At 40.2% G+C, this 20,199-nt stretch overlaps 1 protein-coding gene across 2 annotated transcripts in view; it reads left to right on the plus strand.

The window, feature by feature from the left end:
• The window catches only part of fras1 (Fraser extracellular matrix complex subunit 1), a 252,323-nt gene that overhangs the window by 84,484 nt on the left and 147,640 nt on the right, over window positions 1-20,199 (plus strand). For both annotated transcript variants that reach the window (XM_044195242.1, XM_044195243.1), the window contains exons 4-11: window positions 834-926; window positions 4,071-4,230; window positions 6,238-6,371; window positions 7,647-7,730; window positions 10,674-10,775; window positions 13,302-13,493; window positions 16,511-16,600; window positions 19,112-19,259. In XM_044195242.1, the coding sequence (XP_044051177.1) occupies window positions 834-926; window positions 4,071-4,230; window positions 6,238-6,371; window positions 7,647-7,730; window positions 10,674-10,775; window positions 13,302-13,493; window positions 16,511-16,600; window positions 19,112-19,259 (1,003 nt within the window). The remainder of the gene's footprint in view (window positions 1-833; window positions 927-4,070; window positions 4,231-6,237; window positions 6,372-7,646; window positions 7,731-10,673; window positions 10,776-13,301; window positions 13,494-16,510; window positions 16,601-19,111; window positions 19,260-20,199) is intronic.

The raw sequence follows: 20,199 nt of genomic DNA on the forward strand, positions 1-20,199 counted from the left end.
TAGATTATTAGTGTTTAATTTATTAGCACAAAGTGGCTGTTGTGATAGATTAATTTTCAAGATGCTGTCAAAATTCAGCTGGTTGTCTTGTTTCTATTTTAAATTTTGTGTGCTTGTAGGTGATTAAAGACGAGCTGAAAGTACAATATAAACCCTCAGTCTATCTGTTTATTCATGGCGAACTACTACCTGCTGCACAGCTCACTATCCATCTATTTGATTTCCCATACTTATTTTTTTACGTTTAGTTGCTGCCTGTTCACATGTAATTTGTCTTCTGCTGCTGATTCAGTGTAGCTCTATTCAGTTCTCTTTTTCAATTGACACAAAATGTTCTCTGAAGCTCCGTGGGGTTGTTTTCCGTCACCTTAGACAAATAGTATTCCTCCCCTCCTTCTTTTTCCATTTCATATAATTTGTATTTTCAAATAAACGACACCTAAACAATTCACCAGCTCTGCGTCTGGCCCTCGCTGCTTTCCCATTTGCTTCCTTCCACACATTCGGCCTCAATCAGGGCGTGTAGGCAGCGCAGCTAAAGGACTGCGTGTTGAATCTGTATTGTAATATGTATTATAATACCTCCACAGCTCCTGTATTCTACATGCTGTGAATGCCTGATAGTCTTCATATTTTTATTGTTGGTCCTGTTGTTATTTGTGTCACATGTCGGTTAATTTTCAAGGAAATCGTCAGACTGTAATAGACAAGTTTTGTATTCATGCTGGTGAAAGGGACTCGCATCATTTTCTCTCTCTGTCTCTGGGTATTTGTGTGTATTTTGGTTGTGCTTGGCGTGTATGTGTGTATTCATGCGTGTGTCTTTTCTAAAGGGCGAGCGTTTGAGGATCCCTGCCAACAAGTGCTGTCCGGAGTGCATCTCCTCGTCCCAGGGCTCCTGCCAGTACGAAGGAGTCATTTATGGAGTAAGTGAAAGTGACAGAAGAGGGAGAAAAGAACTTCTGTTTCTATGCTCTTTCTTTCCTCATCACATGATCATCCACCCATTCTACTAAAGCTAATATGCACACAGAAAGATGCATCCTCTGTAGATTGAAGTACACTACATCATCCTATGTATAAGAACATCTCTGTCCACATGCTTGACTGGACAGAGTCAGTCAGCTCCTGCACAGAGCTCTGACCTCAACCCCATCCAAAACCTTTGGGATGAACTGGAACGCCGACTGCGAGCCAGACCTCATCACCCAACATCAGTGTTGGACCTCACTGATGCTCTTGTGGCTGAATGGGAGCAAATCCCTGCAGCCAGGCTCCAGAATCTGGTGGAAAGCCTGAATCCAGAAGAGTGGAGGCTGTCGTAGCAGCAGATGAATGCCTTTGGTATTGGAATCACAAGTTCTATTATCACATATAGGTTGTAGGTTGTGTTTTTCGCTTGTCTCTGTGTTTGTAAAATATTTCCAGTCATTCAAAATGGATTTAGGTGAAATTTGGTGGGAAACCTTAAATCATAAGCGTTTCATCCAAGGTGATTAAACCCATAAATCACTTTTCAGAGGCATCAGTTTGTTAAATTTGGTCACTCCTGAAAAAGTGCTTTCAGAGACCCACCTCCTTCTCACTAAAGAGACAATCACTGTCTTCCACCGAGTGGTCTCTGGCGAGCTGGACTTTTTGGCAGCAATTTTGGACAGTACACGTCCTCAAACGAAACAAGGCCGGGTTTGGCGATTCCACTGGCATCACTTCCCTGGTGAAGTGCCACTTTACATGGATCTGAGCTACCAGGAGAGGAGTCATGGCCTTTTGAGGGCTTTACTGCAACTTCACTGACGAACAGTAGTGACAGTTTGTAACTGCTGTTACCAACTGATCCTTTCCCAGGAGGAACTGGAAAATTACGCTTTTCTCTTTTTGTTTTATGGAAGACTTGCCAATATATTCGGTTTTGAATTCACCAGTAGCCAATATGTTGATATTTTGTATATCACAGTATTTGAAAGTATGAGGGTTTTTTTGTTTTTGTTTACACAAAACTGTTACCCAGGAAAGCTCCAGAATCAGCACCTTGGAGTGCGGTTGTGACCCACAATTTTAATTTAGCAGATTGTAATTTTTCAATATTTAAAAGAAGAAAAAGCATATTGGCTGTATGCCAAAACCATAAAAGACTTTTTCTTGTTGTTTTTAAACAGAAACCTGTTCTTTCCAGGGTGAAACACCATTTAGATCAATTCTCCATTAAAACTCATACTAATGATATATTTCATGCAGGCTCAAGAAGGTTTTATTGTAGGTTTCACAGCGTGACACCTCAGAAAATGAGTGAAGTCAGATCTCACCGCTATCATTTTGACTGCAGGCAACATCACCATGCTGATATCTCATTTACAGTGAAAGAACAACACTGAACTCATTTATCCACAAATGGATGTATATCTAACTCTAATTAACACCCCTGAGATAGTTGTGTAAGTATGGATTCCATCAATCCAGTTCTGTCAATCACTGAATAGAAACATCCTCATGGTTTTATACCAACACATGTTGGCCTGAGGCATTTTCTTAAAACTATATAAAACGATTAAGAGAAATCTAGGAAGATCGCCAACAACCTTACAAGCTGGCAGTGCAGCTGAGCCAACAGTCAAAACCCAGTCTTTAACCGGACCGACTGCTCTGCTGAAACGACTTCAGAATCGTAGGTCTACACATACAAGGAATTTGCTTTGGTGTTTTGGTGCCTGACAATAAACATAATAAAAATATAAAGAAGTCTAAAGAAAGATAAAGCAAGTACTGCAGATCAAGAATCATAAATATAAAATAGACAATGAGATATTAAAGAATCTAAAAAAATATTTAAAGAAATTTAGTTATAAAATAAAGAATGTAGAATATGACGATATGTTATTTAAATTACAGAATGTGCAATGTGCAAAGTATTTACAGGGGAATGTGAATTGTTGATGAAGCCGGCTGCAGACGGAAAGAAACTGTTTTTGTGGCGTGAGGTTTTGGTCCTGATGGGCCGCAGCCTCCTGCCGGAGGGGAGTTTCTGAAACAGTTTGTGTCCAGGGTGGGAGGGGTCAGCCACAATCCTTCCTGCTCGCCTCAGGGTCCTGGAGGCTTCCAGGTCCTGGAGGGAAGGTAGACTGCAGCCAGTCACCTTCTCGGTGGAGCGAATGACACGCTGCAGTCTGCCCTTGTCCTTGGCAGTGGCAGCAGCGTATCAGATGGTGATGGAGGAGGTGAGGAAGACTGACAGGTCACCAGGTGGTCAATCTCCCACCTGCAGGCGGACTCATCTCCATCAGAGATGAGCCCAATGAGGGTGGTGTCATTCGCAAACTTCAGGAGCTTGACGGGCTGGCGACTGGTGACTGGAGGTGCAGCTGTTGGCGTGCAGGTAGAAGAGCAGAGGGAAAAGAAAGCAGCCTTGGGGGGGAACCGGTGCTGATGGTCCAGGAGTCAGAGACATGTTTCCCCAGCCTCACAGGCTGCCTCCTGTCAGACAGGAAGTCTGTGATCCACCTGCAGGTGGAGTCAGGCACACTCAGCTGGGAGAGCTTGTCCTGCAGCAGAGCCGGGATGATGGTGCTGAAGGCAGAGCTGAAAACCACAAACTGGCGTAGGTTCTTGGGGAGTCCAGGTGCTGGAGGATGAAGTGAAGGGCCATTTTTACTGCATCGTCTACAGACCTGTTGGCTCTGTACCACAGAGGTCAAGGCGACGGGTCTGTAGTCGTTAAGTCCTGTGGTCGTTAAGACCAGAAATTACAGATCTGCATTTCAGTTTTCAAATGTGAAGGTAATGTCCTCTCACAATGTGCCTCCTTGTCCACATTCAACTACACCCTCTTACTTTTTTATGTTTTTTTCTCCTCTCTTCCCATGGTCTCTTTCTGACACATCTTTTCTCTACCTTCTCCCCCCTCTGTGACTCTGTTCCCTCGTCTGTCACTCAGGCTTAGGCTTACAAAGTTGTCTCGTCCACAGAGAATAAAACAGCTTTCCTCATCCCACTGTCTCTCTGCTTCTTCCTCCCCATTTTTCCCCTCTGGTTGTGTTTCTGTGTGTAACTGTGTATTTCTCTGGTTCCCACAGCATGACAGCCAGTGGAGTCCTTCACCCTGTTCAGTGTGTGTTTGCTCCAGAGGGAGTGTATCCTGCAACACTCGCCCCTGCTCCCCTCTCAGCTGCCCTGGGGACCAGAGCCCTTTCATACCAGCTGGAGAGTGCTGCCCAAAGTGTGGCCGCAATGGAGGTGAGGCCCATGCAGATTTCAGATGCAGGCTTTGTTTCTTATGGAATTCTTTTAAAGTACCATACCTGTTTTGCATGTTTTGTCTAGTAATTACAAATCCCTTTGTTTTTCCTGTTTACTGTACTGTTTACTGTTTTTATTGGTTTCCTACCTCCAGATGGACCTTTTGTTTCAGTTTATGTCATAAGGCTATGGAAATTAACACCTGATAGTGGATGTTTCAGTACCTTTTTTTAGTTTTACTTCTTATTTTTATAAATTAAGATTATGGTATTGTTTTAATTATAATGCAGTTGAGAGTGGCGACTGTTTTGAAAGCTCTGTGTTATTGGTGCATTCAAGTGCTTGCAAGCTCAGACATGCAAGCTTTGAGAGTTGCACGTGTACCATACAGCAATCTTTAACAAAATACACACAGTCCTTTTCACAACAGCCATGTTTGCTTATTTGTTGTCTTTCAAGAGCATTTGTTTGTCTGTCTGACTATTTGTCAATGATGCCCTGCTTCACCATCTTATGAGTAGCGTTACACATTTAGACTGGGAGAGACCTCCCTTTCTCAAGGGCAGTTTTTCTGTAGCTGGAGTTCTCACTTGCTACTTGGTTACTGATGGTTGAAGAAAGGCATGCAAGTAAACAAAAAAAATCGCACAAATACACAATATATTGCAAAATGCATTAGAACCTCTGTGAAACAGTGTCACAGAACAAAACAACACAAATTACTGACACACACAGCCATGCATGTACACTAAACACCATAACCTATTTCAGGGCAGGAAAGCACACACACAGACAATATGAAATGCCACACACAGACACACACACACGCACAAATGGCTTGCCCTGTGGACTGCACTTACACATTCACACATGAAGCCTGAGTGTAAGTGTGTTTGTGCTCGAGCTCACAGTCCTACAGAGCAGCACACTGCCTTAGGTTAGCTCACTTCCTCCTCTCTCAATAAACATGAGCTCTGCTCTCAGCTCAGGTGGTTCTAACCTCAAATGGGTTTTGCTGATACTGCTTGTTTTGGTGACGCCTCAACCGTTTTTATCGAACCACTCCAGATTGTGTTGTTTTTTTGTCTGAGGCTGTCGACTACAGCATTGGTGCGACATGGGACTGAATGACTTTTCTTTACTTCTGCGTCTTTTGTGTTTGCATACATTATTTTCCAAAACATTACCAAGAGAATACATACTTTCTACAATAAGTTGCTTCATACAACCATGTTTATTTTAGTTCAAAAATGTCCAAAGATGTGAGTTGGTGCATCCATCCGCACAAAACCGCAATAAAAATGTAAACTTGCATGTTCCCAATGCAAGTCTTAATAAAAGAGTTAAATGCTTTTCATATAGTAAAATGATTAATGCGTTCAGGGTTACAGTGGTGAATAGTTTGGTGCATAAAAGTGATTTTACAAAATTAAAATATCGTAGATGATCATTTTGTGATTTTAAAGGAAACCCGCTTCTTAGATAAGTACATGAATCCTGTTCAATTCAATGCATGTTGTTCTGCCTTGTATCTTGAAATCCTGATCGACCTTTATTTTTTAATTTACTTGCCGAACCTGTAACATATAACAGAGTCTTCATTGGACTGTTTAGCAATATTTGCCCTGGTAAGTGGTCAGGTGCTTAGATCCCACAATTCATCTGTGTGTGTGGCATCTTGTCTTCTATCAGACAGGATGTTGTCGTGACAAACCCTGAGTTTTTAGACTGCACAGAGCGGCTGGAGCCGAGCTGAAAGGTTAATCTCGACTCTAATGATGTCTTGGAGCTGCTATGATGCATCCCAACAGTTAGCAGCTAATTAGCGACTACTTTTTCTCCTCAGCGTAAATCAATGAGTGTGAAGGCAAACAATGCTTGGACAGTCAGCTCATTACCTGACACCCATTTTCACTGTTTACTCATTTTGTGTTTATCTGTGTGTGTGTGTGTGTGTGTGTGTGTGTGTGTGTGTGTGTGTGTGTGTGTGTGTGTGTGTGTCAGAGTCTTGCTCCTGGCAGGGGACTGTGTACAGAGATGGTGAAGAGTGGAAGCCCAGCCTCTGTTCCAGATGTGCCTGCAGCAATGGGGAAGTCCAGTGTTCAGTTGCAGAGTGTCAGCAAGTGGCCTGCAAACCGGTGAGTTTCTGGAAATATAACACACTCTTTTTTTATTATGTTCACTTTGGCTCTCTGTCTGTTCTATTCATTATCTAGCTCATACTTACATGCCTATCCGTAGAATGGGAATAGCGTGGCTCCCACAGGAGTGTGACTGAAGGGAGCACCACCACCCAAAAGGATGGCACACACTCATCTTTCATTACCCTATGTGTTTAGCCCAACAGAAAGCAAGGACAAACTGCTAGCCATAAAAGTATACAACAGGCATCTTCCAACAACTCTAAAGCTGTCTCATTTCCATATACGATCTTGTATCTTGATAGTCAAGAGAGCTAGCCACCTATCCATCCAAGATAAATAAATAATGTGTAAAGGGGTGATCACACAGAGATGCACTGCTAGAAATGTGTCGCCATGCAAAATCATTGTTTTCCTATAGTATGGTGCGCTTGGCGTGCGCTCGTCTCTTGTGCCACGCTTCGCATTTTCTAGCGGTTTTTAGACGTGCATAAAAGTATTCTCAACTTTTCAGCAAAAGGCGCAGAGTCGCTCCGCTTGTCAGTGTCAAACTTGGCCCTGGCAGCCAATCGAATCAAGCAAGAGGCGGGCTTTACTACTTTACCACTTTCTTCCTGTTGCTTGAGCAGCCAGATAAATCTCTCTGGTGAGTATAATGCCGTTTACTATGCCGATAAGTTGGACTGCGAGAGAGCTACGCTCCTCTGGCGCACCAGCTGTTTTGGCATTTTTGAAGCGGCTGCACCTGTAGCAGTGTGTCTCTGTGTGATCGTCCCTTAAGACAGCTTTGGAGTTGTTGGAAGGTGTATTTCACAGCAGTACACTAATGATTTCTCCAGACTGTTTCCAGGCTTGTGCTAAGCTAGGTCAAACACCTGTCTCTGTTGCTGGAGGCACAAAGATGAAACTGATATTGATCTTATTTAACTCTTGGTAAAATTGTATTTGGCAAAATGTCAGGCTGTTTTAACATTATTGTCACAGCGTATATTTACAGTGCTGTCTGCAATAGAATTAAATTATAACACAGAAGAGGAAAATTGATTTTTACTTGCTCAGTTTTTATTATTGTTATTTTATCTGTCTTTCTCTTTCTGTCTTCCTCTCTCTCCCACTCTGTCTCTCTCTCTCTCTCTCTCTCTCTTCACACACACACACAACACACACACACACACACACACACACACACACACACACACACACACACACACACACACACACACACACACACACCTACCTGGTCTGACTGTTTTTCCCCCCGTCTTCCTTCAGCATGAGAACTTGGTGATCCAGCCAGGCCAGTGCTGTCCTCAGTGTGTGTCCAACCCCTGTCTGTCTGCTGGTAAACAGTACCAGGTAGGTCACCTGTGTGTTCGATTGTGTTTAAAACGTGTGTGTATGCGCCTGTTATTGTGTTGGTTTGTGTGAAAATCGACTGTGTTACAAAGCCTCTGGAAGAGCCATTGTGTGTGTGTATGTGTGTTACGTGATTTTTATGTGTGTTAGATGCAAATAATGACAGCTCATAAATCTGTACTTATGTGACCTGGCCCATTTTTTACTGTATTTTGTGACATATGCATGTGTGTGTATGTGAATGTGTATGTGTATTTTTATATTGAGATGAAAGCAGTCTAAGCTTTTCTCTCCTCTCCTCTCCTCTCCTCTCTAATCACAGTCTTCATCACCTCATCCACCCTGCTCTTGTTTTCTCCTGCTGTATTTACAGTGTACACTCACACACATGGATCTATGTTGTAAATGGGCACAAGGAATATCATATGGATTTTGTCTTACTGACAGTTAAACTTTACAATTTTTTGATACTCAAATTAGGAAATTAAAATAAAGATGGAGTTCACAGATAATCTGCTTTCTTGGTGAAATGACCAGACTGATATATAGATTTTTTGGTATGATGCAGTAAGTGTTTGTGCACTTTGCTTGATTATGTCAATACTGCAGAATATATCAATATTATAGTTGTCTACAGGAAGCCCCCATAACCTGACATGATTGTTTCTTTACATTACTATCTAGACTGTATAAAACATGGACATAATCTCCGTGACGTCACCCATAGGTTTCTGAAGAGCCATTGTGAAGCTCAGTGTGGTGGCTCCGACTGACGCCATCTTGGCACTGCCTGACTCCGCCGGCTCCCAGCTAATCCAAAAATGGGCAAAGAGGTGGAGCGTGGGTGGAGCTGAGTTGGGCCGAACAAAGCCTGGTTGCTGCAGCTAGCCACCTGTGACGGCACCCACCTGTCACTCAAAGCGGCCACTCCCCTAATTATGCATAACTTAATCAGGTTAATTCGGCCTTAATATAATTTAAATGGGTGAGTTATATAAAATTCACCCCTCTGTACAGTAGTCATGAATGGAGAAATGAACTATAGAGACCAAAACTGTTTTTGGACCAGGCTGTAAACATGTTTGTTTCTGCTGTAAAGTTGGCCATTTATAAAATGGGTGTTTATGGGGATTGACTCGCTTTTGGAGCCATTTTGAGGAACTGCAGTCTTTGGCACTTCGGCATTGGCTTCATTTTTCAATCCAGGAGGTTGCCGCTTGGTTAGAATGAAGCTGTTTGAACTCTGGTTGAACAAAATCGGAGTTTCAGTCTTCTACAAAGAGATCTGTGCTACAGTTCATTCTAAATCACTCACGTTTTAATTCACATAAATACTGAAGCACCTTTCATACAAGTTACTGAAGTTCAAAGAGCTCTACAAAGTGCTTTGCAGAGCTTTGATCTCTTTGATAAATGGCTATAATAAATGTTATATCAGTGAAAAATGTCTTCTTTCTTGTGAAATAATGAAATAATTAGCATCCTCCAGGCTTCAGTCAATATTTAATCGAGCAGTTTAGGCCTAAAGAGGAAGGAAGTTAGGATTTAATCTACCAACTACAGGAAGTTGACCACAAATTGAGACAGATGATATATTTAAGGCCTGAAACACATCAGGCATGCAGCCGCTGTGGGACAACTTCACTTTAGTGTCCTGATGAGAGAGCGAACGGACGAATATTTTCTATGCCAGGGACACAGAAGTTTATAAAGCAGTTGCACTGTCATGGCTGTTTTTAAATCCCATCACCACCCAGTTAGCATGGATTTGATGATTTGCAGATCAAAAGATGTCTAGACATCTAGGTTAAAACTGGAATAAATTAGTTTGAAACATGAAAGGTGAAAAGGTGTTCAGAGGTCTAGACTACATATAACAGTTATTTAAATGACTGTATTTGAACATGTAGTTAAGACCAGTTTTACACTGAAATATAGTCATTTAAATCCTCCTCAAACAACAGTTTACATGTCTAAAAAAACATAATTTTCAACCAAATTTAGCCCATTTTTAACTGAAACGTTAAAACTGGTAAATCACCAAACCCGCTAAATTACCCAAAGAATACTTAATGGGCACAGAAGCACCCCTTCTGTAATTATTCAGTAAATCACCTACCAGTGTCTTTACTGTTAAAACCTGGTTTTCCGTCAGCCATTGTGCTGTAAAAATTGGGTCTGTTTATTGATTTGTCGCAGTACTGGATAAACCTGAATCCAGCATGTTGTCCGCTGTTCTAAAAAAAAAGCCTTTATAGACGAAAACAGATTAGAGCTGTAAGAAACAATTATTTTCATTATGGATAAATGTGTGAATATTTGTAAGACGAAAAAAAAAATACACTAAAAGATACAAAACCAAATGCCCATTGCTCACATTTTAGATGATATAAGCCTTAAATAATTGGTAACTTTATTTGATAAATTACTTTAACAACTGATTATCAGAAGTGTCATTTATTAACTGCCTTTCCAAATGGCTAATTAAGTCATTGTCAAGTCATTAATTGTTTCAGCGCTTCACATTTATATTATATTTACGCAGTTGGAGCTTAATGTGAATACGTCGCTGCAGATGTGTGTGCAGGTTGTACGTTCACTGCTGCTCCTGTTTTTTTAGAGTTTAGTTCTTCACACTGTTGTTTGAAAAGTTTTGAACTTAAGGAGAATTATGTTGACATCTGATAGCTGGTATTTGCTCCTGACAGCAAAGTGCGTGTGTGTATGTGTGTGCCTGATAGTGTTTGCATGCCATTCACATTGTCTAGGCATCCTATTTGTACTCTGCATCCCCACACAGAAAAAAAAGACGCTCATTGGATTCAAATGAGCTTTGGGTTTCCTACAAACAGCCCGTGATTCACTGTGTATAAGACTGTGTAAGAGTGTGTGTGTGTAGCTTGCATATGGTCTAAGTGTGTGTATCTGTGTGTATCTTGGCAGCATGGCGAGCAGTGGCAGAAGAACGCCTGCACCACATGTGTGTGTGACCAGGGTCAGTCTAAATGCCACACACACACCTGTCGGCCAGTCACCTGTGACAAGGTGGGTAGTCTTACACACACATGCACACTCACAGACATTCAGTTTTATTCAGAATTCACCTCATACATTTGGCTCTGTGTTAAAACTCTAATGGATTCAGAGATGTTTAACTATTCAAGACCACACAGAAGTGTCCTCTGCTCTCTGTCTCACAGACAGACACACACACACACACACACAAACACAAAAGCACACACACACACACGCTGACATTTAATTGTTAATTGCAGGCAAATTTCAGCTTGTAGCTTCCTTTCTGTGCTGGAACCCTTGTTAGTGAAGTCAGACAGGACCATAAAACACAATCCAGACACATAACACAACATTAAAGGGCCACACACAGACAAGGACATCATAATGCTAATACAAGTGACAACTTAAATAAAAGATAGAATTTAGACAGTAATTATTAGACAGACAAAAGAAATTAAAGTTGTAATGCAGCTAAAGTGAAGTTAAATTGCAGTAATAAATAGAGATTTAAATTTTGATTTTTAAACCGGAAAAAGTTGGGGCATATTTACGATCATCAGAAAGTTCAGCAGAGAAGCTAAATGCATCTTCACCGTGTTTAGTTCTGACTGGAGGCGACCAGCTGATTAAAGATCTAAGGGCCCAGCTGAGTTTATATTCTTTAAGCATATCCAAAATGTATTTTTGCCTTAAGCCACTAAATAATTTATAAACTAGCTGCAGCACTTTAAAATCTATTCTATATCGAACTGGAAGCCAGTGTAAACCTTTAAGAATAGGAGTAATGTGCTCTTGGTTCTTGTTAGAACTACACTGATGACCCTGATGAAGGCCACAAGCCGAAGCGTGTTGGTCTGACAATAAAGTTGTTCTATAATAATAATAATAATAATAATAAGTGTTGCTGGAGTTTTGACCTATTCAGACTTTTTCCCTTCCCCAAGCATCTTGGAAGAAGGTGAAGTTGTGCCAGAAATCTGTCTGCTTCTTGTTAGAGCTGCAGCAGCATTCTGAATGTGCTGCAGTTGATTAATGCTCTTTTTAGGCAGAAACTATTGCAATAATCCACCTTGCTGGAACTAAACACATGAATGAGTTTCTGTAAAATCATGCATTGACAAAACCATAAACATTTTTAAAACGGCTCACGAATATATCGTTTTTGAAAGGCTCAGTAATTTCCTAACAGCTCGACACTGTAGTTTTTAGCAAACGTTACTTAAGCAGATATAAACAGTGCATTTGTTGAGGACTACTTTAAGCGGAGGATTATTAGTTATTATTAATACACATTTGGTGCTCCAGTGAGCATTTGCGGCAAGACGGTGTATATGGGATTGAGTCAAATAAACTACTACAGACACAATACTTAGTTAGTTAGTAGGATTCATTCATTATTGTTTATGATATTTTGTTTTTTATTTGTTGACAATAAAAAAAATATTGCCAGTCTTATCCTGTAAACTACATGTAGAAGTGAGACTAAACAAACATTTCCCATTAGTCTGTATAGTTCAGTTCATTTCAGATTTTGTTGCCCCACAAGAGGAAATTCTTTTTGTCATTAAAGTGATACAATAGTGTACAATAAAGAGTCCATGTGAGAGTCAGTTTATAGTATATCTGAAAAAATCTGTTTATTGCACATTTCAAATTCAAATTTATATGTTTGGAAATCTACAGTATGTATGATCAGAAGGGAGAATGTGCAATTCCTTAAATAGAGGACATCGAGCTGAAATCGCTTTTAATCCTTTTTAAATCCGTTTTGTATTTTAAAAAGCAGCCAATGCACACTATTTCTGTAAAATACTGAACACGCAAACTAATCAAAAGCATAGAGTTATATGCTCTTATTAAACCTATAAAGACAAAACACTTGCTTGGGGGAAGCGCTTATCAGGCTTCCTGCTGTTACTGCGAAGCCAGTGGAAACCTTTTTGAGGCACTTTTTTTTTTTAACTTGAACTAAAACTTAATGTAAAAAAATTCTCAGCTCTCCGTTTCTTCCACTGATTATAGCAGAAAAAACTGAATCCAGCACTGCAAAGAGAGGATCCCAGTGGAATCAAAGCCTTAAAACCTCCACTCTGAAATATGCAGATACCAGGAGAAAAAAGCTGAGCTAATTACTACCTGCTCTGTTCTGTTAATAAATGGTGACATGATTTGGTTAGACTTTGAACACACTGCCTCAAATACAGAGGAAAAAATATAATGATATCAACTGTTTTCATGAGATACAGAGGATCTCAAATTCTCAGCTGTAGAAGAGTTACATCTGCAGTGTCAGTAAATCTGCACCTCTAATCGCTTTCAAATAAAGTCGGTCCAAACTGCTTGGTGTGTTTTCCCTTAATAATGCAAGACACACACTCTCCGTCATCCTCTTATCTCTCTCTGCTGAAACACAAACAAACAAAAAACAGCATTTTTGTAAGCTCCTTGGGTTTTCTTTGTCTTGTCAGTTCAGTTTGCATTCCTTTATTCCCATCATCTGCACTGTACATGAAACAAACCCAAACCTAAACTCACCATACTGCTTCCTTCCAGGGTCTGACCAAAGTGAAGCGTGCTGGTCAGTGCTGTGATGAATGTGCCGCTGCCAAGGGAAGCTGCCTGTACGAGGGCGCTGTGCGTTACCATGAAGACATGTGGAACGGCACGGGCTGTGAGTTCTGTACCTGCAACCGGGGTCAGGTTCTCTGCCAGAGGGCAGAGTGTGGTCGTGTTGAATGCCCGCAGGTGAGCCTGAAAGAAAAAAGGTCTTCATTATAAACCAAGGAGAGACTTATTGGTTTGACTAAACTTTATTTAGCCTAGCCAGAGAGCTAAAGATTTTTACCTGGCTAAACTTTTGCCACAATGAATGAACTTGTCAGAGTTGTATAATCTTGTGTTATAGTATTAAAAATGTCTCTGCACAGTTTTGGTGTCTGATACGCCTTCAAACTTATGAATATATTCCTCCAACTTGACTTCCTGGATCAAATTTCATCTTTTCACCTGTACCTGTCGCAACATACCCCATGAACACAGGCCCTTTTTTTTGGTCTGAACACCTGCTTAGACTGATGCCTAGAATAAGTCTAAACATGCAAAGTTATCTCTGTTAGCTAATTAGCCTAGCTGACCAAGTTTAAACTAGTCATACTAGCCCTTAGCTAGCTATCGAAGTTAGTCTGCTAGCCTGCATCATGAATACAATGATGATAAATAAATAAAAACAGTTCATAATTTATTATCTTTTTATATTTCAATATTTTGAGTTCCTCCTTTCAATCATTTAAGTTTGCTGTTTTGCTAACCTGCTAACTGTGCTTTAAAAGACTTTGGTTCAAATTGAACTCTACCCAGTGATAGTTTACTTGACCAACGAGATTAGATTACACAATTTCTGAATGTAGAGCAGCTATTCTTTCATAAATGTTTGTATATCTAAAACTCTCATCTCATTTTTTCAACCAAAATAGCAAGAGGCAGTTAAATGTTTTGGCTGCGACAAGTTGGGTGCAAAACAAGTTGAAACTCCAGTCAACACCAAGTGACACCAAGGCCTATTATCCATGTAGGAATACATAGATAATGTGTGTAACCTACGAGAGGTCATACTTGCTGTACTTAACTTGTTTTCTTCATTAAGTTGTCGCTAATGATGATTTTTTTTTAATTAGTGTGGAACATCATCTATGGATCCAGAGTTCTTCGTGATCGTATGAGCTGGCTTTTCCTGCAGGCTCCACCTGCTCTAACCTTTTCTACCCTAGTTATCTTGCCCCCAAAATGCAACATGTCAGCACCCAGAAATCCCATTTCCTGGCTTTCAAATGGACCACTAAAAAGTTAATGGAAGATGTCACAGTTACTTTGTTCACAGTTTCCTACAGTGAGTGTAATTTGCTGCAGTGAAATGTACCAGTTCACAAGGTCTGATGTAACTATCGTCATTGGTATTTAGGAGTAAATCCAGATTGGGTGGAATGGGAGGAAAGGTGATCATTTGAGGTTACAAGGTTGGCTGCCTCCATCACAGATAATTCACTCAGTTAAGATGAAAGACAAGATGAAACCGCAATGATCTGTGTGGAAACTGGGAACAGCAGCAAAAAATAAAATAGAAATAAGACTGTAGAAAACAGGTGTTTAGTAAACTTGCACTACAGTTTTAGCACTAGAACCTGTCAGTAGGCACAAATAAATATGACTTACACTCAGCTACACTACACCTGAATGCATCACATCTTTTAACGCAATAATACTATCCCAATGTCAAATCAGCCTCAAATGAACACAAGCAATCAGTGGTAGCCTTCATGTGAAGACATGCTTATCAGACTTGGCCCAGTTAGGACGCGGGTCGTTTTGTGGGACAAAACAAGCAAAGAATTTTTGAATGTTATTCCCATAGTTACTTTTATCCCCTAAAATGACCCACTTTGGGCTTGGCACTGCGTTGACTCAACACCCCTTCCAATGTTTTCTTAAGTCAAGCAGATTTAATATTACTTTAATATCCCCTGCCACGACCAAATAAGCCCTCATTAATCATGCTGTATGGTGATAATTACAGCTGGTAAGTGTCATTAGCTGTAAGTAGCATAATTGGCATTTGTCCAGCTCTGAATTGAGCAAGGTCACTCTGCTAAGAAGATCAGAGTCATGCAGTTTTCACCCAGTGTGTGTGTGTGTGTGCAGAAAAAATAAAAGGAGGTTATGGGTTTAATGACATGTGTGGGTCAATAGGCAGAGAAAGGCACTGGTGTACAGTTATAGTAAGGGGGATTATGATTCCTTATTTTGCCACCTGAGCTGAAAATGTACAGTAATGGTACTGTTCTTTGGAGTTCTTAGAGCCAAAAGATTGCATTAGTGGCGTATTGCCATTGTAATGTGCAGAGCTTATAATTCCAATTTAGATATTTAAAAAAAAAAGTATTCTTATTAAAGGATTACAAGGTATATGGGCTGAGCAGATTATTTGAGTCTTTTGGCTTGTGAAAATCTTTTAAAAGCCAACAAAATCAAAAAAACCTGGTGGAAATCAAGGTCAATTTTCACACTCGCCCAAGGTTTTCGCCCAAGAGATTGTTGGCAATGCTATGTAAACACAATGCATCAACATGTAGCTGAATCACGATCATTATAATCAATAAAGATGATTTTGGATAATATATATATAGCCCAATCATAAATGTTTCAACAAATGTTACAACATATGACATCCTGTTGTGTTTTGTCATTTTAATAGCTATAAACACTATTTTATCTTTTCATGTTCAACCTTGAGTGCTCTCTGTGTCCTCTTCTATAATTCCCTTTAAAACATCAGGTTTTTAATTGCTCTATGCTATTTCAAAAATTACATATAAATACGTTTTAGTATTACCAGTTTAACTAAAAGTGTTTTGTCTCAATGTTTTGTCAAAGGTTTTTACAACTAAAATTAACTAACTGTAAATTGAACAGAATTGACTAAGACTAAGATCACTAAAATAACTGCAGATAACAGAAGGAGAAGTCAAGTGCGATGGACAGAAGGAATTATTAAAAGTATAAATTAGATGTTACAGAAACACTGCTTTTGCTGTTTTATCATGCTTAATATGAACCAAAAGTGTTCCTCAGTTCCTGACTATAAAAACTACACATTTTGAATTTGTATGTTATGACTTGGTGATTTTCCCTGTAGTTTGTATTATTAAACCGCTCTACAAGTGTAATGTAACTTCATGAATGCCAGAGAATCTTTTTCTGTTTTTTAGGGTTCAGACCTCATTCACCTGCCGGGGAAGTGCTGCCCAGAGTGTTCCACTGTGAAACCTTCCTGTTTGAACGAGGGGAAATCCTACAAGGTACTTCTATAATGGATCTAGATTTTACTTTGAGTGTGTTTGCGCATAAACATGAGAGGAAAATTGCAAAATAAGGCAAGAAATCCAAACTGTGTGGGAGAGACAAAGACACCACAGGGCTTCTGTAAAGCTTCTGTATTCTCAGAAGAAAAAAGGAAAGCAAGTGGCATAAAGTCTCACTGCAGAGGAGGCTGTTACACAAACAACCAAATACATCAATATTACGATGGATATAAATATAGAAATGTAAACTCTAAACACTGAGAATTAAATTTGCAGTTAGACAGAGTAAATATGTGTTTTAGGACAGAGCTATCAGATTACTTTGGGCTGTTTAGCCTGTAACAAGAATCTCTTTCTCATTATTCTGGCATCAACTTTATTATTCAAAGGCGAGTCCTGGAAACCCAGAATGCAAAGGCTTTAATTTTTTATATTTTCAGCCTGGGGGGAAATGCTCATGAAATGCAGCAGGCCACAGCCAAGGCCGAGGCTCGAGCGAGTGTAGAGAGAGCTGTAATAGATTTTCTTTGTCTCCCAGAGGAATTAATCTTACCAGTAGTAAACAAAGTTAGATACTGCATACTTACCACACCTACACACATCAATACATTCATGTCTCCACTCCAGGCCCGCTTGTGACTAGATGATTACTGGTTTTAAATTCCCAAGTGACAAGAAAAATCACAGCGGGGAAAGTTAATGAAATTATGTTTACCTACCACTTAACATGCTATTTAAAGCAGCCAAATAATACAAAATAATACAGTTTTCACTCGTCTCTTTCAAGACTTGATTGTCCCAAATAGGAAAACGGTATCGTATATGTTACGGTTGGACAATGCCATCTGAGGTCACTGATCCCTCTACCATCGTAACATAGTGATTTAAAAGCCCACCCCCTCTGGCCCACCCCCCTCTGATCCACACCAGCCCCCTCCCTGTCTGAAATTAACTAGCGCCAATGCAGGTGGATTTTCCGTTTGGCGAGTAAAATCTTGTTACTGAAAGTGCAATAAAAGCTTTGCGAGTAAAACGCCAATAAGAGTAAATTATCAAACCATTTAACACCTTAGAACTGATGAATATGTATTTTATGGAGTATCAGCCAGAGAGCACAAAAATGAAGGCTGGGTTTATTATAATTATTATAATAGCTCCTTGCGCCTGATTTACTAAAGGAAAAGCAGCTTATTTAATCACACTATTTATCGCCCAGTGAAAGCATGTTTTGATTTAGGCACAAACATAATTTTTTTTTTAAAATCTACCTGGTTTGCTCCTGCCTTAGTAAGAGTCTTTATTAGTCTGTATCACAAAACTGAGGATTAAAACTTACCTACAGAGCGAACTCTCCCGTCCTGTCCTGGGAACTAAATTTCAATAAAACTTCCAGATGGGCGAAGTGGTATCTTTTTTAGCGACCAAGTTTGTCGCTGCCATAATGCAAGGTGATTTGCCGCCGTGTCATCATGTCATTGTATTTTAGCACTGTTTAGTTGTACATGTTTTCCAGTATAAGGTTATCGTGGTCAGTTTGAGGATTTGGTCAGGTAAAAGTCATTCGAAAATCTGCAGGGAAGTGTATCTTCATAAATCGTGTTTGAAGTTACAATTAGGTGTGAGGTCTGCTGCAGGTTTAATCTTAAGGCAAAGATTAGGTTAAAAAACAACTTTTTAGGTTACTGTTTTGCTAGCTTGTCCAAAAAGTGATGAGACAGCCTGACGAGAATACGCACCAGGCACACAACACTCTGCGTGACACAGGACGTAAGGCCCCTGGGTGACATACCAAGTTTTTAGGGAGTCCCCTCATGGCCCTCCTCAGGTGTTACACCACCGTACAGGTTAACCGTTACACCTGATGAGATAACAGACCCTGAACGCTGCAGATTTCTTTCCTCTTTCGCTTTGGGCTGCAGGTCCAAGAGGCTCCTTAGATCCATGGATACAAGTGGTTTGTGAATGGGAGATAAAATCAAGCTCATGACGCTTGTTAGGTTTTGTCAGTCAGAAAAGTTTTGATTCAGTGTGTGATCTTAAGTGCCCGTCCTTGTCTGTGAGCTTTGACCTGCAAAAAGTCTTCATGATTTATAAAACCATTTCACTTTTCAAAGGTAAATCAGTTTTATGTGACTGATGTTCCTGCTGTTTGACTGACTATCTGTCCTCGGTGGGCCTCTGTCAGTTCACTTATTCTGCTTTGAAAATGTATATAAAAGTCGTGACTGTCAGGCTTTTTTTTATAATTTACACATACAGCTTATTAGCATTCAGCTTAGTGCCTGGTCTGTGTGGCTTCTTTTTTACTTGTGATTCAGCTTCTTCAAAGTTAAAATCCTCTGTTGTTAGGTGTTTTCTGTCCATCCCCTGTAAATATATTTGCCACAGTCGCACTTTGCACATAATAAGAACTTCAACCTCCTGCATTCACCAGGTCTAATAAAGTATTTTCCCTCTCTCTCCTCCACTTTAATTCCCTGTTTCTCTACCTTTCCTCTCTTTTTTTAGGACCTGTCTCGATGGACTGATAGCGGTTGCCGGGAGTGTGAGTGCCGTGATGCCCAGGTGACTTGTTATCTGCGCTCCTGCCCCACCTGCCCGCCGGGCACCCTGGTCATCACCCAGGAGGGTCGATGCTGCCCCGAGTGTCGCCAAGGTACATTGCTGCAAAGGATGCTGGGTGCAACTGTGTGTGTGTCAGGAATGTATGTTGTGTCTGGCCACTTCTGTAACATTCCTCTGCTTTCTCAAACCCTGCTCCTCTTTTAAATCTGCCTCTCTGACAGCACACACATCATAAAGGATTCACTGTTGGTGTCTGTAGGTGACTTTGGCAGGTTAAGGTCCCTCCTTCATTTTACATACACCTGTTTTTATAGTCTACTCATTTTTGTTATTCATATAAACCGCCTAGAAGTTCTGAGGCTTAGCCATCAGATCTGCGATATTCAGTGAGTTTTTTTGGGATGAAGTAGTCATTTACCTTTTAATTGTATGCACATTCTCATTTCCTACATTTACCACAACGCCTTTTGACAATCCCCTGAAAATATAGTGTTTACAGGAATAGGAACACAACTAACTAGAGAAAAAATACATCACATCGATATTTGTCGCTGTGTTGCATTTTAGTGCATTTTCCACCTCTGTGGGTGTATAAATTGGTATCTCTGCCTTTTCTTTGATTGATTTCTCCCTGTTTGATTGTTGGTAGAAAACTTTTCTGCTATCCAACTCTGATGGAAATAACTGCATGCAATATTGTCCATCAGGATCCATTAAATAAGGAAAATACACCACCAAACATGTTAAAAAGTGTACAATATGCTTCATAAACAGCTGTATTTTGTTTCAGGGTGTTTTGTACAGTTTTGTTCATTTAAAAGTTATTTGAATCTGTTGAATGATGGGACAATTAGGGCGTTGCAAGTAAGTCAGAAACATGCATCCTCCTCCTTAAACACTACTGTTACAATGTCTTCCTGAGCAAGGCATTTCACCAAAAAATGTTCCTGTGTTGAAGAAGATTGTGACTGTACTGCTCAGGTGTGAATGGGTGTGTCTTTATTTTATATCTCTTGCTTTTGTCTTTTATT

Source organism: Siniperca chuatsi, linkage group LG5, assembly GCF_020085105.1.
Source record: "Siniperca chuatsi isolate FFG_IHB_CAS linkage group LG5, ASM2008510v1, whole genome shotgun sequence".
Taxonomy (NCBI): domain Eukaryota; kingdom Metazoa; phylum Chordata; class Actinopteri; order Centrarchiformes; family Sinipercidae; genus Siniperca; species Siniperca chuatsi.